This window comes from Trachinotus anak, unplaced genomic scaffold (assembly GCF_046630095.1).
Source record: "Trachinotus anak isolate AG129_WGS33_773 ecotype Australia unplaced genomic scaffold, CSIRO_AGI_Tana_v1 ptg000014l, whole genome shotgun sequence".
Lineage (NCBI taxonomy): Eukaryota > Metazoa > Chordata > Actinopteri > Carangiformes > Carangidae > Trachinotus > Trachinotus anak.
In genome coordinates, this window is record NW_027273865.1 from 20,898,444 (window position 1) to 20,921,889 (window position 23,446).

At 43.7% G+C, this 23,446-nt stretch overlaps 1 protein-coding gene across 15 annotated transcripts in view; it reads left to right on the forward strand.

Moving 5' to 3' along the window:
• mecom (MDS1 and EVI1 complex locus) overlaps nt 1-23,446 on the forward strand; it is a 136,824-nt gene that overhangs the window by 45,099 nt on the left and 68,279 nt on the right. For all 15 annotated transcript variants that reach the window (XM_071496385.1, XM_071496374.1, XM_071496375.1 and 12 more), the window contains exon 2: nt 1,969-2,315. Coding sequence is in view for 14 of the 15 variants with exons in the window: in XM_071496374.1 (XP_071352475.1) it covers nt 1,969-2,315 (347 nt within the window). In the remaining variant the exon portion in view is untranslated. The remainder of the gene's footprint in view (nt 1-1,968; nt 2,316-23,446) is intronic.

Consider the following 23,446-nt stretch of genomic DNA (forward strand, 5'->3'; position numbering starts at 1 on the left):
ACATATATGTTTATGAGCTGAAATGCTCTCGTTGAGTCCGATGGACCAGGGGAATTTCTGGTCTAAATCAAATATAAACTTGCAGCCCAGCATGAGGGGGGAAATGTCAGAGGAGAAACAGCAATGGAGGTATACGGTTACCTTTAAAAGCTCTTGTCCCTCTACCATATGGCAAGCTTCACATCCAGGACTATAACCGCGTTACACAGTCTCTGTGCTGAAAATCATTACATTGACTCCTAGAGCCACATTGGGTTTCATGCCCGGCCCAGCTCAGCAGAGTTTCTAAAAGACTTTTCCTTCAAACACGCTGGGCCCACACAGTGTGTGTGTCAAACACAATAGATGCACAGACACTGTGATCAGGTATTGCTGCAGGGAATGACAATGAGAAATACTTAAGTTGTAGATCTGGTCAAATACACACAAATACGCATGCTATACTGCATAACACAGAAAACGCAGCCAGATATCTGTAACAGACAGTTCATTCAGCACGATGTGTTCATGCATAGATTTCTTTCCCTACAGCAAACACACATTTTGACAGGAATTATGACTTAATAGGCAGAGGAAAACAGCTCATGTACTACTTATGCAGCAGTTGACAGTTTTGCATTCCTTTTCTCCAGACATTATGCTACAACCTTGCCAAAGTGGAAGCTGCACATTTAAGGATATTTACATACGACGCACTTAGCTTATCTTGTGCCTCAAGTAACGTGTCAAAGTTTGAAGCAGGAGGAGAATGCACATGAAAAAGTTCAGTGATTTTGTCCAGGTCTTGAGTTAATCTTTCAGGTTAGTTTATGACCACCTGTGGCAAATCACAGTGACCCGTTCAGTCAATCAGAAGCACAGTTACTTCATGGCCAGTGAACAAGAAGTGTGTGTGTGTATCTTTGTGGATCAAAGGTTCCATGGCTGACAGCGCAGCGGTACAGTGTCACACAGGCAGCCCTTCAGGAATGTTCCTCAGCGCAGGGATGGGTTGTTGAGCCTCATTAGCAGAGCCCCGTCTCCCCTCGGCCTGTCAGCCTGCGTTAGGCACAGCCCACCACAGATGCACGCTGGGGGAGCGGCAGCTTCCTGTGGATCATTTCCGGCTTTTAGTATCTATCTGTCTCACTGTGTGACACCTGGCTGGTTTCTTCATTAGCTTGTTGTCTTAATACCTCTCCGTCTTGTTTGGTGTCCTGTCTGATTGTCTGTGTGTGAAGTTGTCTGTCTGCCTGTCTCCCTGCCTTTGCTTGTGAATGATTTCGTGCATCTTTCTAACTCTTAAGACCTCAGAGCAGTTCTGCTTTGCTCGACCTGTAAGCTGTGTCAGAACTGTGGATGATTCAGTCCCTCTTCTACCATTAAGCCCCACCAGCCACGTGTGCCACTCTGAAGAAGCCCAGTGTGGGTTCAAAGGTCATACCTCTATGTCCTGTTTCACTCTATTCACAATTAACCCCAGTGTGCTCCCCTCTGTTTTCACTGTACAGTGGTGAAAGAGTTCAGGAAAAGGAAATATAAAACAGTCAGAGCAGTACAATGCTGAGCAGACCCTGCTTACCCAACTTGGCATCAGCTCAACCACATGGCAAACATGCCATGTTGCTGCTGCTGCTGGAGTTCTAGTTCTTTTTTGTTTTGTTTGTTTGTTTTTTTTGTTTTTGACATACATATCAAGTCTTATTTTGAAATTAGATTTTAATTTGAATGTGTATATTAGGTGTTTCTTATGAATTGTGGAATATATGTGTAATATATTATTATATATTTATCAAACCTTTAGGACCTTCTGTCTTCTGTTGTTTATTTCATCAAGTTAGTACATATCCACTTTGTTGTGGATGTGTTTTACTAATTTGTCCTGTTTGTTTTACTAGTTTACAGGCAGTTTCCTGACTGGAAACATAAACTGTTAATCTACAGTGAGCACCAACCCTCACGTAGAGACTCTTTCTTTCTCCTTCACAGGTGATGGTGATGATGAGTATGCCCTCTACCCGTCCGACATCCTAGACGATGTCTGCGGCTCTGATGGTGACCCTACACCTTCGTCGGCCCTGGTGGAGGATCCAGCGTCCCCTCCGCTCTCTGATGATGAGGCTTCACCCCAGGACTCCTTGTCATTCCAACACCCAAGTATCTTTTTATCCCAAGAAGATTTGACCATTCCCCTGGACTTTGAACTGCGGGAGTCATCAGTCCAGGGAGGAGGCCTGGGCATCTGGAGCCGCAGGAAGGTAAACGTCGGGGAGCGTTTTGGACCATACGAAGGAGAGCACAGGCCTTGTCTCCGAGACCCCTCTCAAGGCTGGGAGGTAGGAACATAACAGATATAGAAGAGTTCATGTGCATGTTGTTAATGTGTTCTGAAATTATTGGTTTTCAGCATCGGTATCTTCATACATACAGATAACTGACAGAAGTTAATGTTTGTGTGCTGCAGTTAAAAAAACCGGAGTTCAGAAAAGAAGGAATTTTTACCAGTGGCTGCCACATTTTTCAATGGTTTGGGAATATATTTTATGGCAGCTAGGGCAGAAAAATTTGCTCCACTTGTAACAGAGCAGTTTACGCTTTGGTTCAAGCATAAACATGAAAATTGCAGTCACGAGATTTTTCTCTACCAGTAGCAGCACAATATCTGACATGAGGGGTTTTCTTTGGCCAATATACACTGTTGCATTCACATCAGTCCTCTTTTTATTTCCTCCCATGTCGTCATGTTCACATTTAGCCCAGTGACCACAAAGCTGTTGTTGTCGTTTGTTGCCCAGTGATGTAATGTTAGCTCAGTGCCACTGAAAGAAAGGGAGTCGAGGTTGTGCTCTTAACTCAATTAAAATGAAAAGCCATAAATCCCTTCTTCATCCTGGTTAGGGACCCAGTGCGGCCATTGGCAAATCACATATTGGTCAGCCAGCACAAAAAATCGAAGGCAGGGTCACAGGACAAGGTCAAAGGTTGGATGTGGTCTCTGTCAGTGTCAGGCTAGTTTGGTTTTATAGAGGAGGAGGAAGGGCCTGGCAGAGTATCAGCCTCATTTAGTCTCCCAAAATAGATCCTCTCTAATTTGGATGTGAGGATTTAGTCCTTCATATTCAGGCCTTTGTCCCTCTGTCGGGCAGAACCAGGCTCATTAAGAATCGCTGACCATGCGGTTCATAAAGTGAAAAGTCACAGGTTTAAATAAAAAGACAATTCAATACAGCGTTGATTCTCTGATTAGAGTCTCTATATCCCCTAAGTCCATTTTAATGCTGCACTTTAAAGCTGACTGAGAACGTGTTGGTTAAGTATCAACATTCTGCTCATATAAATAGTTTTGGATTTGGACTGGTGCTCGCTGGGTTTGCATCATAGAGCATTTCTGTAGCCCATCAGCTCTGACTCAGTGGTTTTGGCTCAGACCAAACCAAAATAAATTTCTTTTTTTTTCTTCTCTCTGGACTACATTTCTCCAGGAAACAACTTCTCCCTCATTATCAACTGCCGGGTGAGACGCAATATATAAATGTCTCTTAAAGTGAAATAAAAAATAAAAAAACTCTAATTTTTGCCCATTTTCATAACACAGAATCTAAAAAAAAAAGTCTCTGTCTCTCCCGTAGAGATTTACAGCTGGTTGAACAAGCTCTCTTGGTTATTCTTTTTTCCCAGGGAAGGAAATAAAGGAAAAAGAGGTTTCATGAATTTTAATCTGGCGGTAATTTATGGGGAGCTTGAATAATAATATGTATTTAAAAAGCTGAGGAGCTGGGATCTGAGTGTGCATATGTGTGTGTCTGGGGGCAGGCGTATTGAGGGGTGGGGTGGGGGTGTGTTGAGTGGGGGATCCAAGATGGGATCCTGGCGAGGCAGCACTGTATCACAATGTTTAATTACCACCCTGACAGCGAGCCATAACTCTTTCCATTAAGTAAATAAGTTGTAAAGAATTTATGATGAAATGCCACATTATTCAGAATGGATATTCAGTGATGACATCCCTCTGCATTAAATATGGTAAACGCCATTAAGCCCTCCTAACCCCCCCCCCCCCCCCCCCCCCCCCCCCCCCACACACACACACACACACACACACACACACACACACACACACACACACACACACCTACACACACCTCTTCTTCCATGCCCACCCCTTTACCATCCCTCGCCCACTGCCCCCCCCCCCCAAACCGTCAATATGCCAATAAGCCTGCGGAGGGTCTGTAAAAATAAAATTGATTTGGGAAATGTGAGTTAAGATAGATATGTTTGCTTTCATCATCAATTCCATGCAGCGCGGCGAGGTGATGTCACCGACCGGGGAACGATAAAGTGGCGCTCCCATCTGGAGCATTTGATGAAGGGCCCTGAGCGGCTCAGGCCAGTGGTGACAGACTAAGGGAAGTTTGTCACCAGGGAGGCCAGCGCTCCTCAGCGCCATCACCATAAATTTGGGGGCTTTATTCATAAAGGGGAAGAGTGAGTTATGGTGGCTATGATGCTTTATGAATACAGGAATGGTGACTTATGGGAAAGATAGCTTCGGTAAATAAGAGGTAGAGAGGCGGCAGCGAGGGGTCTGTCAGGCTGAGACGCTCGCCGACACTGTCGTATGCAGAACTGAAGTGCTGACTGTGCCAGCAATCATATGCCCACTGTGTGTGTGTGTGTGTGTGTGTGTGTGTGTGTGTGCATGCATGTATTTGTGTGTGTTTTTAGTAAATGTGTTTGTGTTAGGGCTTTGTTCATAATGTTATCATTTAGGTCAGGTGTTAACTGTGTTGATATAAAAAACTAAAGTCAGGCATCAGGGTTCTGCTTTATCAAAAACAGGATTTTCTTAATGCAGGTTGAAAACAATGAAGCTGGATCAAAGTCTGTTAAATAAATGAGGGTAAACATGATGTTTTACATACTGCTGTCGTAAAATCAGATCAACTCACTCAAAAACAGAAAATTAACTTTTTTTTTCTTTAATCCCTCCAAACAACCCAATTTAACTGATTTAAGATTTACTTTCAGTTCAAGAAATTCAAGTGTGAACTGAAACTAGATTGGATTTATCAACAATAAAGAATTTATTTTAATTATTTAAAATAGAAGATCAGTTGATATGAAATATAAATAGAATGAGAGTTTTGAAATACAGATGGCTTCAAATGTCTAAATAGGTGGTGAGGACTCCCAAGTCCCATTGGGATCCACTAGACCAAAGCTGATGACCCATCTATTACCAAAGATAAGTACATGGTCTTGACTTAAATTCATGTAACAGCACAAAGAAATTCTGAATAATACAGGGTTAAGTACTTGATATGTTTCCCCAAAATGTATTTAATAATTTCACTTTGAAAATAAAAGAGAAAAACCACAAACTGTGAAATATTGCATTCTGTCTTTCATGTGACAGAATAAGGATGAGGTGGTCTGCACTTGCCCACAGTATTTACATGTATTTCTCCTTGGCTCTGCTTGAAAATACTCTTAATGCCTGGATGCCCTCCAGTCCATATTCTTCTGTCTCTCTCTCTGAGTCGTTAGGCACATTGAAATTCAAACTCCATTTGTGTCCATCCTCTTCTCAGCAGCAGCAACAATAAGACAGAGAGTTAGAGTCCGGGAGAGAGTTATCCAGCACTCAATGAGCCTTTGGGCTCACCCAAACTCGCAGCCCCATGGGATTATGGGTCCTGAGCTTAGAAAACTGGGTGCCTCCTGCTGTAGCAGAGATGGGCGGAGCAGGTTAGGGGTGCGAGAAGGGGTGAGATAGTGAGTAGGGCGGGACAGGGGCGCTTAGAGCCTTTGTGCACCTCTTGAGTGAGAGGCGGAGGCGATAGTGGTGGTGGTAGTGGTGGTGGTGGGGAGGTGGTGAAGGAGATTAGCAGTGATGGTGAATGAGAGTAGAGGATTAGGTAGCTGGGCAGGGCCTTTCCTGGCTCTGCCTGTCTCCTGAACCTCCTGGTCATGAGAGGATGGGAGGATGGAGGGTGTAGAAGCAGATGCCTGGCCAGGAGGAGCCCCATCCTGTTGTCAGCTGAAAATCTTGCATTTCTAATGATCTACATAGAATTGTAAATAAGTTGTTCCAAAAGTCATTTTATGATTAAACTTCAGCGTATAGAGCAAACAGAGCCTGTGGTTATGGCGCACACACACGATGGGTCATATTCACTTAACAGCAAAAACAACCCAAAAAATCAAAACAGTAAAGTTTTCAGGCGTCTTTCCACTGTAGTGGGCTGTTGCTTTGGCAGTTTGCACAGACAGTATGAACTCTAGGAAAGGTCAATTCAGGAATCAGGGTTTTGTGTGTCTGTGTGTTGCTGGTGTGTCCACATATGCTCTTGTGTGTGTGTGTGTGTGTGTGTGTGTGTGTGTGTGTGTGCGAGTGTGTGTGTGTGTGTGTGCGAGTGTGTGTGTGTGTGCAAGACAGAATGTGAGAGTGTGGATGGAGGGCGTTTCAAGAGGGCGTATTTTTTGTGAACGGATAAGCCGATGTCCTGAATGAATGCAGATGTCTCTGGCTGGCTGTCCGCCTGTCCCCTGTGCGCTGACGGCCTGTCACCTCTCTCTGTCACAGGGAGAAAGAGCCACTCTCAGTGCTGGCTAAAAGCCCCTTAATCCCCGAGCCCCTGCCACATCCCATCCACTGTCAGCGGAGATGGCCCTGCCCACAGCAGCGCTTAGAAAGGCAGGCGCTGGGGATGAACCTCTCTGTCACTCACGCACCTCTCAATGGACACACATCTTCAGATTTTCACACACAAACGTACACACACATATATCGTTTTTAGAAATTCAAAGTGAAAAAGTCCTGCGTGTGCAAAGTCGACGTGAATGGCGGTTGTCAATGCATTGTGCTGCATGAACACAACGGCTGCGCTGACATCATTGTGGGACTTATTTTCTCTCTTGAGAAGAGCACCGACTGGCTGCTGAGACACGGTGTAATAATGAAGGAGCAGTTCACAGCATACACTTGGGTCTCATTGGCACTTAATGAATTGAAAGGAAGACAATAGAGACCATTAAAATCTGTTGTGTGAGACCGGATAGTGTGAGGAGGGAAATGTGTCACCATGTAGACAGAGGGTTCTGAACAAGTGACTGTGTTTGTGTCTTGTGAGAGCTGTGCTGCTGAGGAAACACCTATCCTTTAATTGTACCTTCTTTGATTGTAATTACAGCTATGCGGTGGGAGCTAAAAGTAAATATGGAGGTGGGGAGAATGGCTGTGCTGGATTCGAGCTAAGGCTGATGTTTGGTCTAGTGTATGAACTTGGCTAAGAGGTCTGTCTTCCAAAGTCCAGCTTTCACCTTAGTGTCCAAGTTGGCTCAAATAGAGACCAGGAGGCTCACAGTATACAACCTCATTCCCCCTTATAATGTAGCGTAAGCCACTCTCCAAGGAAATGCATTTTTATTGAACCAGTCACCCCACATTTTACATCTAATGTTTGCAGCCAGTGGTAATGTTCTCTATATGTAGCATGGGAGGTGGCATGTAAGGAGCCAAACATTCATGCAGAGGAAACCCAAGTTTGCATCACAGCACAAACCTACAATCACTTTTTTTGTTGTTGTGCTTTTTTTTTTTTTTTGTTTTTTTGTTTTAACCATCACCATGATATTTCCTAATATTAACTAAATATTTTCGCACTAACCATGCCTTCACCACAGTTTATATGCTATATCAACATAGTAATCTTAAATATCAAAAATTACAGTTGGACTTCTTTTCACCTTTTTATGTCATATTACGCTCAAGTATGTCGCAGCAGCTAGTCACACTAAATGTTTCTGTAACGCAAGCCCATAAGCTATTTCTGATTAGCTGTAATGCTGTATTTTATATAGTCATGTATAACAGTTTAACAGCTTATATATATGTTTCTAACTATTTAATCAATTCATGCATTGATTGAATTGATGTGACACCAATTCTTGTGAGTGTGCATTTAACCTGCAGTTACTAGAACCCCCCTGGCCTCTGACTTCCCTCACATGGAGCAGAGTGTGCAGCCTCCCCTCTGTTAAAACAGCCCCCGTAATGCCTTCAGCCATGTGTGTCTCTCTCTGGTTTGGCTCTCCTGCTGTCTGTGAGGGAGATGAGCTCCCCAACCAGTGTTACTGGAGCTTGATTGTCTTGGACGGGAGTGATGTCCATTCAAAACCCCCAAGACAAAACAAGCTGGGGGTCCATCTCCCTGGCTCTCAGTTGATTGGTAATCCTTTTCTTTGGGTTAATCTGTTGTTTGTTGGTGCTGGTTCAAGCTAGTGTGTGTCTATTTGTGTGTGTGTTTGTACGGGAGGGGAGGGGGTGTTATTGAAGGTTTAATCTCATGTGAGAGGAGCTGGGGGAGACGAGGCACATTCATAAAGAGTGTAGGACAGAGAGAAAGTGTGAGAGGATTCTCCTACATGAGTGCAGGGTCAGTCAAATCCCTAACTTTGTCTGGAAGAATGAAAAAAAAAAAAAGATGAAATTTCTGATTTCCCTCTTACTCCTTAGCACTAACCCACCCCCACCCCTCCTCCTCACCCTCCTCCTCCTTCTCCTCCTCCCTCTCTCTCTGTCTGAGTTCCCAGCAGGGAGAGGAAGCTAGGTTAACTAAGTGAACAAAGTCAGAGTGAATTGCAGAAGGACAAAGGCGGGCGTGAGTGGGGGCTATGTCAGTCAGAAGGTGTAGCCAGCAGCACAATACCAGGTGAAGGAGGCTCTTGTGAGGGCTCCATCCAAGCAGGGCAAAGGTCATGAGCCTGATTAGCTCTGAAGTGAGTGGAAGGACTGGTTTGATTGAAAAAGGAGGTTGGGAAAAGGAGGGACAAGGAAGGAGTTCACCTGTTTGAAAAGCTCAGGGGGGGGCATGTTTCCCCCTCCATTATATCCAACCTGTGGGGATGCAGATAAAAATCTGACTAGTTGATATAGCTCATGGTGGGAGTCACAATACACCCGTAACTCACTGGGAGCTGAAAAAAAGGAGAGGCTGATTTGATCGGAAACATGCAGGGCAAACCCAATAACACAATGACAAACGTCTAGACAGCGACAGATATAATAGAATTTATATGTAGGTGCATTGACTCATCGGCGTGGTATAAATGCTACTGCCTTGTAACACATTTACATCATCTGTCCTCAGCTGTTATGGCACTCTGAATGCTCTGAGGTGGATGTATCCTGCAAGACTTTTGGAGCAAGGGAGCTTCAATGTCGCTGTCAAAGCCATTATTTCTAAGACATTTCTGTCTTATTGGACGATTTACAGAGGACAGTAAAAAGAGTAATGAGAAGAGACGATGGCATCCAGCAAAGTTTATCAGCGTGAATTAAATTCACCACAAGAATGAGATATTTATGTCGCCTACCAAATATCCCAGAAGATATTTTTTTAAGGTTATATTCTGCTGTGAGTAAAACATTGATTAAGAATGTGAAATATCCTCCCATTAAATTGAAAACTCTGTAGACAGTAAATGTGGTGAAAGTAGAGAAGTAACAATAGGAAACGAGTGAGGGGAATGTGCAAGAGCTGCTGACTCCACCCAGGTTACGCATTCAAATCAAACACACCTCGTCAACTGTCTACACAGCTCCCCGGGGCAAAAAAAATACTTAAAAAGTGCTATTATTCACTTACACACACACTACTCATAATTATAGCTGAATACTCACAGTTACCCCCAAAAATACACCAACAGAGTAAACCCCCTAGGTTTACATACACACACACACACACACACACACACACACACACACACACACACACACACTGACACACACACTCTCAAAAAACACACACAAAATGTAACCCCTGCACTCTGCACAGATAGGAGTGAAAATGAGGGGACCCCTAAACAGCGTACAGGAAACAGAGGTGATGAATTCCTTGTGCGGGGCCACAGAGCCAGGCTCATAGATACCTTATCTAGGGGGATTGATAGAGGAAGGGCCTTCCCTTAAAACACACTACTGATTGTTTCCAAATGTCTTCCCAATGGGGAGGGTTAGAGAGAGGGAGAGACAGCGACTCGAGGGCAGAGCTTGCAAGCTTTTTATTGGTCCAGTCCGGGGAAACCGAGAGGGAACAGCAACTCTGTCCCGGCTTTCCTGCCCCAAGTCCCTGCTAGTGCTTAACTACCAGTCAGATCGTATTACCTAGGCAGTAAATCTAAGTACCGGTTAACGCAAATAATCAAGAGCTAATACTGCTCTACGAAACCACTTTCTCTGTGTCTGTGGTCAGAGCTGTGCAAACAGGCATAGGCCAGGGCCCTCTGTCCTCTTAGCTTCTGCCAGACTCTCCCTCACTCTCTCACAGCTATTATAACCTACACACAGTCACAATCTCCACATACTTATGTATCCATGTCTCCCTTATTGAGTGTGCACCTCTGTGTGGCTAGTGTGTTTGTGTTCATTCACATGTTTAAATCTCTCGTCTGTCTTTGCACTGCAGTTCAAAGGGTAATGGGACAGTGCAGCCTATTTTGAGAGCTTATTACTGGGTTAAGCACTTAAAAAACGTAGGCCGGGCCACATTCAGCACAGTAACACCGTATCCCTCTTCCAATTACTCCATATTGCTGCTCCAATTAGAGTGGAGCAGGTCCAAAACCAGAACTGAGAGCTGCCAGGTTTAGAGAGAGAGAAAGCAGAGGTCCCGGGTGGCAGTAATGAGGTCTTAACCCTGACTTTGCTCTATTATGTCATAATGCTTTAATTCGAGCCATATGATAGGCTGCTGTGCACTCTTATGTTATTGGAAAGTCAGTATTTGTTAGCTGGCCCTGTCTGTTCACCTCAAATGTGGCCTGGGAGTAAGTGCAAAAAGCCAAAGATTTCTGAGGAGCAAAGCACTGACAGAAGAGAAAGACAGCATCAGGTTGCTCAGGGAGGAAGTACGTTACATACACTTCTTGCTAACACCAATTATTAAATGATAAGATAAATAACTATGTTGTGTCTACCTTGGCTGAGTCTATACAGCACTATGTCACAGATTCAGTAGTAGTCAATGGAAGGTGATAAATGTAGCACCTCCATAGTACTCCCAGTATTGGCAGTATTATTACTGTTAGCAGCAGCGTTAGTTATTTTTAGTTAAATTTCTTCATGTAAAGTAATATACAGTTAATTAAAGTCACATCTGTGATATCCACTGTGGAAAGTTGCACAGTACATTTCTTGCAGGAAGTATAATTCTGAGGTACTTACTTTCATGTTATTTTTTTATTATTTTTGGGGGGTTTTTTAAAATCATTTTTTTTAAATGTTTTTTTTTTTTAATTTCTACTCCAATGCATTTCAGTGGGAAAAAACTGCACATTTTACTCACAAAGTAATTTTCAGATTAATATTTTACATTCAAATTTATAACTATTTTAAAAAATGTTATGTGTTGTTATAAATAAAGCTAACTACAGAAGCAAGTAAATTAAGCTCTACCTCAAAACTTGCTCATACTTCAATGTATCAATAATCATAATCAAATAATGATAACCTGAGTATAATATTCTGAAAGTGGCCAGGCAGCTGAATCAGTACTTTTGTTTGTTTGTTTTTTTAAATAGCAAGTAGTAATAATAAGTATGTTTGCTGGTAATAATTCTGTACTTGTATGTGAAATTTTGAATGCAGGACTTTTACTTATAATGCAGTATTATTACATTGTAGTGTAACTGTATTTGCCTGAGGTCTAAATACATCTTCCCCGTCTTCGGTTTATATAACTCTACATCTCTGCCCACACACCTGAGACCAGCTGCTCATGATGGCATCACTTTGCAATCAAAAGCAATTTTTTTTAGTCTACTGTTGCACCAAGCACCAATTAACTAACAGTGTATTTGTTAATACTTTGTACGGTGCTTGAAGGTCACATTTTAAATTAGTGTGGTTCTTGTATTTAATGGGGTTAATTACCATGGTAATAACCCAGGACCACTTCCTGGTCAATAATTGTTTTGTAATTGGTTTCAGGTTGCATAATAATGATACAGTCCATCAATTCCTGTCATTGCATAATTACAATAAGGGGTGTTTAATCATATTCCGAATAAACATACATGCCTTGGTGGCTCACCTGGTTGAGTGTGTATCATTAAGGTTCACTCTATACTGGGTTCAGATCCAGCCCCAGCCCCTTGCTGCATGTAATTTCTTCTCTCTCACCCCTGACTTTCCTGTGTCTCTGTCTCACTGTTGCTGTCATAATTAAGGAAAAAATGGCCAAAAACTAAAAAATGCAGCTAAGTGATAGACACTATCCTGTTCATACACCAAGATCAGATTAATTTATAACTCATGAAAGAATTCATGAACGGAATTGAGTAATGGTACATATTGGCTACAAATCATCATAACGACTACTTTTTTGCAAGTGTTCTTGCAATTGCAAGTGTGTCTTGATACCACACTGTAGGCTGCATATGTTGCAAATCAGACTTCATTTGTGTTCTGCAGTTACATTTCTTGTTTACCCTCGGAGTGACTCCAGGAATGTTATTCTAACTACGTTACAGCAGCTTTTGCAGGGTATCTTTTTCATACCCAGCATTGTTCATTGTTTGAAGACGTAAATTGAGCAATAAAAAGGGAATGCTTATTGGATATATTGGATTAGACATCCACCATATTGTACACTCATGTGTTTTGTATCATATTTTCTAAACTTTAGCATGGGGCAGGGGATTGAGCTCTACACATGGCAGTCACCGTTAAATCCACAGATAAATGCAGCTCACTCATCCGAAGATGGTGGGGAATAGATAGTGTTTCTCCTCCTGGGAGAGAGCAGCAGGGTGGGGGTGACTGGGATGAAAAAGGGAGTTAAAACATAGTTATGCAACGACCAAGGGGGTAGTCTGAGAGCAGATAGGATAGGCAAAACTAGACAACTAGACAGGGTGAAAACAAGAGTGATAGATGAGGCAGAAGAAAAATAAAGACAGATAGGGGAGAGAAGAGTACAAGAGAGAGAGAGAAAATCAGTCAGAGTGAATGAAAGAGAGACAGAATGAGCCGAGGAGGTGGAGAGAGAACTCAATGTCCTGTCTCTGGTACGTGCCGAGGGAGGCAGATTTCCCGGTGGAGTGTTCCCAAGTGTCCCCCTGCAGTCTGTAATAGGATTTTCCAGGCTACAGCAGGTAGTCTGTGAGGGAACTTTGTTCGTGGGCGCTCACAGATAAGGGTTAATGCAACCCAAAGGTTTCTCCACTAAACAGAGCGCTCTGGGAATCTGTTGCTCCCTCCTCGTCGGCCTGCGATGTCAGCACCAATCCGTCACAAAGGATTTCTTCCTGCAAAACTCAGTGGCCATTTCTGACATCTCCAACAAACTAATTGTTGTCTCCAGTCCTGGCAAGCCCTGTGAAGTCCTAACGAGTTAGCGTCTTCTGCACAGATGAGAAAAAGTCTTGCAAAATCAATTTCTCAGCCGAATTACGCTTTGTCATCAGCGCCAAAACAGGAGAGGAGAGGAGAGGAGAGGATGCCAAGACAGACCAGGCCAGAGTCTCTTAGAGCAGGGTTTGTGTCATCCGTATTCTCTTCTCCAATTGTTCTCTTTCCCCAGGCTGTTTTATGACTGCTTCCTTTCCCTCCAAGCCACGTTATGACAGGCATTGTAATGTCTTTAGAGTTCTGGGCAGCCTCTGATTGGGCCATGCAGTGCTTCTCTCTGGCCCTGAGTGACAGTGGGACCAGGTCCAACTGCCACCCAGGACACAGAGCCATAAATCATCCTGCTGGCACCGGGCTTCACTTCCTGAACAGCTACCAGTTCCTGCAGGGGACAAAAAGGCCTTTGTGGGCTTTAGGCAGCAAGAACTTCTCCTCTCTTTGAGGATTCTGAGGTTTACGAGCGATGCTGAGAAAGATTGTAGGGGAAAGAGAGAGAGTTTACACACATACTCTTTCTTTCTCTCTTATTAAGTGAGTTTAATAAGGCTATGACTAAGCTACGGCTAATAGCTACTGAATGTGAACACCTGTTTGAACAGCAGGCCTTGATCAGATCAGCCACTGTTTGTTTATACCCGTCACCATGGAAACTTCCCATTGACGTTACTTCACTAAGATAAAGTCATCAGCCCTCAGTGTCTGCAGGAGCCTGAGCTGGCGATTTCGTCACTGTTAATGTGAAGAATCAGACTGCCAGAGCTGTGGCTGGCCCTCGCCAAAGGTGGCCTCCCTCCCTCCCTCCTTTACATTCCTCATTTCCACCAGTCTCCGTCCTCCCTGCGTGTTTGGATGGCTCCACCTCACTGTCAGGCTGTGAGGGACGGCTGTTTTCCTTGCAGGCCAGATCAAGACAGGAGATTGGCCCCAGGGGGCCCAAGGATGTGAAGCTTCTGACACGTCCCGTAAATCTAGGGTGTCCCATCTCCAGTGCTCGATCTGCGCGCAGCAATGAGAACACCAATGAGGCGTGAGGATGAACATTCCTCAGGCCGTTCTCACACACAATAATACTTTGCTGCCCCTCTTAGCTGTCCTCCTCAGCAAAAAGTCTGTCTTTCCACCCCTGGTGAAATAAGTCCCAAACCCCCAAAACTTAAGAAGACATAAAAAATTTTCACAGGAGGGCTGCTTGCTTAGTGTATGGCTTTGTGTTTTTGTTAAATGATGAATATGAAATGGTGTGTTATTCTAGTGTCTATGAGAGGTAGTTACAAACTGTCTATGTTGATATACTTAATTCTCATAATCCTCTGCCATGTCTGTCTCAATCCAGCAGCATGGAGTTGGCAGAGCTCCGCAAACATAAGCAGACTAACTCATACGCACACTCATACACACACATCCTTACATACTGAACATCTAGACAACATGTTACTCCCATGTGTGAAGCCATGTATTGATGGATTTTATGTATTTTAGAGCTTGTTAACTCTTGACGTATCAATGTTCACTAACAAAACAACTTTTGCAGTAGTTGGAAATAAGAATTCCTCTTAAAGCAATTATCTGGTGTGAAATTATTATTATCTCTGTTTTATGTTTCATCTTAAAAGTTGAATGTTTCTACTGTTTGCACTTTGCTTTCATGTGCTTGTCTGGCACAATTAGCAGAACCCAGACAGACAGACAGGCATATAAAGAGAAAGGGGATATTCAGGTGAAGAGACAGATAAAAGAGCCAGACTGAAAAGTACACTGACCAACCAACAGGCAAACGTCGGACAGACCAGGCCCCGGCCAGCCCATGTGGCCTCTTTTCTCCTCACTCAGCCGGCCATGTTAGCCACGTTAGCCAGATTTTTCACCCAAATGGAAATGCAGCCTGTCACTTCCACGCAGCCTCCAACCGCTCTGTCTGTCCAATCCGTCACAGCACGCCAACGGCCGCACAAATAGGCCTGCCACTCTCACTGTCATCTGAGTAACGGATGTCCCATCGTTACCACAGGGTGGGACCAGGCAGCACTCAGGTCCACTTTCACTCCTCCTCATTTTTCCTCCATCCTCCTCCTACCTCATCTCAGTGATGAGCCTTTTGGACCTCTCTAGGAGTTCAAGGTGTATGTGTGTTGGTGGGTGCTTTCTGAGAGCACAGGCATGTGTATTTTCTTTTTTTTTTTTTTTTTTTTTCTGTGTGCGATGAATGCTTTCCTCGATCTCTCACCCTATGCCCCAATCTCCCATCAAGACTCAAAAGCAGTGGTATAATAGGAGCAGGGGTGGGGTGAAATAAATTGTGTCCTGGACTGGTAACCTAACAGCCATCATAAATAATGTAGACCTATTTGAAAGGGAAGATGGGGCATTAGAAGCTATTTACACTGCAGGAGCCATGCTATCGATCAGCATGGGACGTCCCATAGATAAGAATGGGATGATGTCATGGTTATTTATGGTGATTCCCGATGGAAAGGCTACAAAAGGGATTTCAGGGCGACAGCATCATCAGTCCGATGGAAAGGCTACAAAAGGGATGATGCATTTTGTCATCAATGGAACAATCAGCAGGGTGGTTGTGGGAGGTGAGGTGCAGCGGGTGCATGCCTCTGACATACACATACTCACACACACATTCACATGTGGACCCACATATACAGACAGACATGAACATAGACAACAATACCAGCACACACAAACATTAAACATGCATACAAACACCCACACAATGCAAAGATAAATGCCACTGGTGTTATTAGGGTCTATAAAAAGTGGTGAGAGGAGATGGCTCAGAGGAGATACAGTACATCTCTGTTCCACATTAAGCAGCGCAACATATATAGTGAGAGCTATAAAACACTGGTTCTCCACTGGTGTGCTGTGAAGTGAGCCAAAGGCCATATTCAATACAAGTCTGAGACAGAATTACCATTCAGGGATCGCTGGTCGGGTCACATAAGTACATGAACCTCAGTTGTGTTAGATGAGAATTTAGGAACTGTGAGATATGGAGACCAACTAAGGTGCACCTTGGGATTTGACTTGATGTCATACATACTGTAGAGGGAGAAGAAATAACAGGAGGACAGCTTGAAAAAGAACACTGAGGTACCTTAATTACATATCCAGCTATTGGTCACCCATCACAGAGGTCTGGCGGTCAGCAGTGTGACATGTGAATGTTTGCAGCAACATGAGACAGTTAATAGAGCTTCACTGACGCCAAGTCATCAGCTCAAACTTCTGGTTTATCGATTTTAAACTACTCAATTATTTCATGTGACAAAATGACCTATTCCAAAAACAAACTTTCTCAGTGAAGAGGAATAGTGATTAAACCGATGGTAAACGTGGAGTACTTAGCTGTATGATGGAAATTTTGTTAGTTTTATTTATTCCTGTTGTTGTACCAATGTTTGTTTATTTATTATGTTATAGAATTTAAGGTACTGCATGTATTTTTGTATATAACATTAGAATATAAAACATATTTGTTAGAGTGCAGCTTCTTCAGGGATGTGCAGTATGTTGTGAAATATTCTCGATCCTTTTAAAAAGATATAATTTCTGAATGATTGTTGCCATTTCAGTTGTGTAATCACAGAAACCGTCCGGTTTACACTGACATACAAACACAAATGCACTTGGAGTTTTGTGCACACTTGTGCCATAATAACAACGTTGAGATGCAGCAAACACACACATACAATACATCAACAAACACTTTTCACTCTGCCATAAGCTTTGAAATAGTTAAAGAGTGGGGGAGTGAGAAGGGTAGAACTACAGAAAGAGAGACTCCCAGAGCTGAGGGAGGTGTGGTGGGGCAGTGGAAAGAGGAGAACAGGAGGGGAGTAAAAGCTGGCACGACTCCACAGTGTTTTCTGTCGCTGGCCCCTCGGAGCAGGAACATTATTGTGAATATTAGTTCAGAACTTCTGGCACCCATCCAGACACCGGCCTCTGCCTGTGCGGGGGGGGGGGGGGGGGTTAGCAGCAGGGTTCGAGCCCCATCATACACACACACCACTACTGCCATTAACCACCAACCCCCCCATCTCCTCAGCACACTCAAGACTAGAAAGGCTCCACAACAACAAGATGTGTGGAGCCTAAAGTCCTGCCCAGCCCTGATAACAAGTCCCAGCTTTTTAAAAACAAGCAAACACATGTGGTTGTTTGATGTCCCCCTTATCTCAGCTAACTTTCAATTCTCAGAGAGTTTCTCAAGCAAGATCAAATTCAGTAATTAATCTGCTTGCTTTTTTCGGAATTATTATTGAGCAAAACTTTTGCTCAAACTCCAAAGCTCACTGCTGTGTCCGTGCACCAGTGGAGTATCCGGCAGGCTTCTTTCATGCTGCTAATGAGAAAGTGGCAGAGAAGCCTGGAAAAGTCTGCTGAACTCCTTAAGGAGTTGTTTTGTTGAGAAACATTCAAGTTGTGTGGTTAGTCTTGGATGAACGGTGAGGAAGTATATGGTGATTCATGTGTGTTTGGCGTAAGAAGGCTCAACGCTTTTCACAGTTGTCTTCTTGACTCTTGGGCTTGAGGGCCAGATCAGACATGATCTCTTGTGAAAACAGAAGATTGTTTTCAAATTTAATTCTTTTGTGTGTTTGAGTTTCATCAGAGAGGTGAATGACTTGAGCTTACATGGAAGGAAAATGACAGAAACACAAATTGACAGAGGCTAAAAGGCATGATTTATAACCAGGGTTGGCTTCAGGAGTCAGTAAGTTGAAAGCGGTGATGCCACTGAACAGGCAGATAGCAGCCTGGCACAGAGATGAAATAACAGAGAAACACAAAGAGAGAAAAAAAGTTGGAGTTGGGAGCAGTGGAAAGAGCACCTCCCTTCCAGGGGGGGGAGGAGGGTGCACGGTCTATTCAAGGGGAACAAGGAGACACAATGCAACAGGGTCAATGCTGGGTCAGCAAAGTCCATGAACTGCAGGGTACAAGTGGTGGCAGGCAGGAGTGAGGTTGCAGAGGACAGACAGGTGAGCTGTTAGCATTAGCCATGAGCATTTTTTTAATGCCAGAGGAATGCAGTGCAGAAAAGTGCTCATTTAAGGTCCCCAGCATATATAATTATAACTGCACATAACAAAACCAATATAGTGCATCTTCATAAGTGTGTGCATTTGTGCTTATGTATATGTGTGTACTTAAGCGAGTAAGGGTTTTCAAAGGTTTTGTTAAGGGCTTTTTGACAAAGCCATCACAAAGGTCATGTATCTATAAGTATCTCTTTGACCTTTCACCCATGAACCCCCAGCCAGCCAAGAAAACAAGGGGCTCAGAGAGGCGTTCCCATGGAAACAATACCAGTAGGTCATTGAGGGGACAGATGGGGTATACATAGTTTATCCATTAGATAGTATTTTTACACTTAAATAATGTTTGAATGCACATATACACCTGCATACATAAATTCCAGGTATAGTATGTCTGCTCTTTACACAATTAACCAAAGTGTGCATGACCCTTAGCAGTGCACATCGAGGTCCCTGCTGCAGTTTTACCCTATAAAAAAAACAAGCACCCCCCTCATCACCAAACAAGCCCAATGAGGATGAGTCGTTGATGGGCTCCCAGGTCTCTATCCCAGCTTGCCTTGGGGGAGGAAGGGGAGGAGGGAAGTTGGGGTTTTGTCTCTCACCCCCCTTTTGTTAGAGTACCCCTCGTAATAAATCTGGATCTGGTAAATAGCCCATGAATAAAGGGAGATTTTATCCTCAGTGGCACAGAGAAGATTTAGTGGGCAGAGGCAGCGTCGCCTCTCTTCTGAACAACTACAAAGTGGTCACTCAGCGAGCCTTAAGAGGCATAAAAAGCCCGCGGTAGTTCATTAAATCTCCAGCATGAAGATGGGACTGCTGCGGCTGTGATTTACGGCAGTCAGGTGCATATATCGTCGGTGGCACTCAGCCCCACCTCTCATTCTCTGTCTGTCCCAATGAGGAAATAACTAAGCATGCTGCGCTATTTATTGGCTGCATAGCTGGGAGACACACAGAGACAGACAGGGACACTGGGAGGAAAGAGAAAGGGTTGGAACTAGAGAACGGGGTGGGGGGGTGGGAAGTGTTTTTCCAACTCTTGTTTCTTTTTGTCACACTCTCAATGGGGGCAAGAATGGGTACCTGTGTCTTTCACATTGATCATGGGCCATTTTCAGTGTGGTGCCAGGTGGATGTGTTTGACCTCATGAAGAGTCAGTGGAGGGCACAGAGGGTAAAGGAGAGTCAGAGGTCAGTTCATGAGGGTAAAGCCGGTAACTCTAACTGGCTGTTTAGTTCAGGGGAGACATGGAGATGTGAGTCTTGCTGTTTTTGTTGCTTTCATGATTTTAAATGGTTTGTATGAGTCAAACGTATGTATGACACTTAATAACTGACTCCTGGAAACATTTTCTCCCTAACTTTTCACCATTACAATAATATTCCACAATGCATGTTGTACGCATATGCTTGTACATCTTTGCTTCCCTCACTGACTTCACTCTGACCTTGCTGTAATCACTTCACCTTATTATTTTCCATATTTTCCAAGTCACACTCTATGACCTTGAAGCGTATGCTGCTGAGCCACTTAAGACGGGGGAACATTAAATATTTGTTTCCAGATTCTTCTGTGCTTTCAGTCAGTGATAGGGCCTTCACTCATTGAACATTTCATTTGTCTTGTTCAAACATTCACACTCAGATAGAGAGTGCAGTGTGTATCATCATAATCTCAGTCACAAAACTTTTTGATAACGCTGTCATGTCCCAGAAAGTCAACACTTGCCAGTCAGTAGCTATGAAGCTAGTACTTAAGCTTTAACCCATACTTGGTTGACTGAATACTCAATAATAGTACTTTCAGTCTCGCTTCACTCTGAAGCAAAATGCCATCTTATCTTCTCAATGAACCCCCCCTCCCAAAAAAATAAAAAAAAGAATAATACTGTAGTTTTTCCTTATAGTCTTCTTGACTGTATATTTCTTCTCTGTATATTAGTTAAAAAAATTACCCAGCAAGCTTTTACTGTTTACACTCTCGCCCTTCCCTCATTCTTGCCTTTGATTCAGAAGGTCGTGTTCCCGTGGACAATCTGCAAAGCAAATCTGTTAATCTCTTCGCCGAAGGACAGCATAAGGGCAGATAAATGCCATTTACCGTGGGAGTACCACAGTATGACTTCCCAAATAGGATGATTTAGACTTGTATTAATCAAATTCAGAAATGTCAAGTTCCCCTCTCCTTTATAGAGTTCCTCTCTTTTTCCCGTTTCTCTCTTCTGTCTCTGTCATTCCTCTCCCCTCGTTCTCTCTTTACCCTTCATCCACCTCTCTTTCTCTCTCTGATGTCAGTATAAAGATGTAGGGCCCGATCAGTGGAAGCTGATGTCCTAATAGAGAAGTAATGAGAATAGATCTGCTGGCTGCCCGGCTGTCTGCGTGTCCCAGCATGTCGCTGTGTTCAACCACTTATGAAAGACACGAGGGGGAGAGTGCGATGTGCTCTGGCCCTTAGCGCAAAGATAATATTCACTGTTTTATCCACCTCTGCCTGACAAATGACTGTCATTAATCAGTGGCCAGAAAGTCCGCCGTGTGTGTGTGTGTGTGCGTATGTGCGTGTGTATGTGTGTATATATGTGTGTGTGAGTGGCAAAAAAAATGGAGGCACAGAGTATGTGCCTTTCTTGGTGTTTGTGCAAGGAAGAAATGCAAACATGCACACACACACATACACACCTTTCCAATCTTGTTACAGATAAAGATAAAGAACATTCACTCATTGGCCAACGGGAAGATGGAAAGATTGAGTTCACCTTCAAACCGTGTATTGTGATGTGTGTAATACAAGAGACGAGAATAGAGTTGAATGGAACAGAATCTATGAAGTAAGAGGGGGGAAAAAGAAAAATCAAGCTATTAGAAAGAGGGATCAAGAGAACGTGAAGTGAAGTGGGAGGATAAATAAATGTGGAGGTTAACAGGCACAAAGGGCCGGTGTGAGGGCCAGTTGTTGGCCCTCTCAGTAGATGAGGTGGCAAAGAGAGAGAGAGGGCCCGAGCAGGGCCTTTGTGTGAATGAATGCGTCTCACCCTCCAATGTTATGATGGTGAGTCATTAATCACAATCCTGACAAAATACACAGTGACCAAGAATCACACACTTGGCAGCCAAGTGTGCGCACACACACACACACACACACACACACACACAAGTGCACACAAGCGCATTTTATACAAGGACATACAAGCGCCCAGCCCTGACTCAAACACAATGTGTATGTCTGTGCACATGCTTGTGTACATGTTTGTATTGCACGCTCATTCACCTGCCCTGCCCTAGGGACATACTTCACATCTCTTGTGGACCATAGCAGTGATTTCCAGATAACAACCAGTACAACCATGAGGTGGAGTCAGTACAAAATGCTGCTGGAAAAGGCCCAAATTCTAGTTTGAGGAAAATGTACGCATTCTGATTTATTTTTACTAAAATATCAAAGACTTCCATACATTACTGTTGTGAAATATCTCACCTATGCAGAGTAACAAGATGCTGCACATACAATTCTTTCCTAAATCAAGTTGCTGTAAGGGAGGTCTAAGTAGCTTAGTATGATAGGACTTGGCAGCCAAGAGCTGAGAGCTGTTGGCCTCCAGAGCTGGTATCCTGCACAGAGGCTCCACTCTCTGAGTTGGCTCTTGGCCCTGGTCCTTCCCTCTGGCCTCAGTCTGGCCTCGGTCTGGGCCTGCTTGTCCCCGGCCCTGCCAAACCTCCACCACATCCCCTAGGAGCATCACTGCATCTCTGATCTGCGCCACTCTGCTCCACTTTGCCAAGTACACACTCCAGCTGCCCATCCAAATCCAGGCATGACCTGCCAGGCACACTGCCCTGACTGTGAGCAGAGCCACCTCGCTAACACCAAACACAACCCACCTCCTCCTGTGACCTTCTTTTTCTTCTTATATTTCAAGGCCTGATGCTCATATTTTTATTGGTGTGTATCTCCTGCTGTTTCTGTCGGACTGCGTTGCACTGTTGCACACACATACATTTAATCCAAAGTCTTTTGACACTGGCAGCCCTCTCATATGCACTGATGCCAATAACAGAACAAATGACTTTGTGTTGTGTTGCATGTTGTCATAGTGAACTCTCTTACACTCCTCATTTACAGCTCTCTTAGACTCTTTTTTTTTCACAGTGTCCCAGTAAGTGAAGAGAGCTCTTTCATTTGCTTCTTTCACAGCTTAGGCAAAGGTCCCACCTTTCCCATATTTCGTTTTCCTTTTTTTTTTTTCTTCTTTTTTTTCTCAAAATTACATCTGAAGGCTCAGTGCCAAACATTTTTTGTCCCTTGTGTTTTAAATAAATCTCTTCTCACTGTTATTGTGATTTTACCCTTTTGTTTTTGTAAAATTATTTGGAAAACAGCTTCTTCAATTGTTTTACCACTCACTTCAGCAATCTCTCTCTTTTTTCAGTTATTTGTCACTTATTCCTGCTGTTCAGAGAACTCACTCTCTGCTGTCTTTCAGTATTTTAGGATGTTTTCAGATGAAGAACATGAGCGTGTCTGTGGGATAAATCTTAACTGTCTTTCCTCTTAGTTCGGTTGGTCATAAATCTAACCCTGCATCTCAGGTAGGCTCTGCCAAATTCAACCACTCCAGCCAGTCAAGTTGTTTTTCAAGCGCCTCCCTCCATGTCTTTATTTCTCCCTCTTTCCTCTCGTCCTGTGAGATCACAGAAGCAACAGTAAGCCCAGAGTGGGTAAGCCCCAACTGGGATATGCCCACCAGGGAGCAGCCTGCTGCTGGAGCAGTGCCGCAGCAGCTAAGCTGTTTAGCTTTAGGAGACCGCTAAGTTACTGTGGTCACTCACAGGAGGGAGCCCAGTCCCTGCTTGCAGCGAAGCAGTACAGTATTAGAGGAAAAAGAGAGAGGCAGAAAGACAAAGCAAAAGATGTTAAGAAAGAGGAACATCAGCGAGACATGGGAGAGGGATCCAGTTTCATACAGTGGCAGTTTACTGTGGTGCA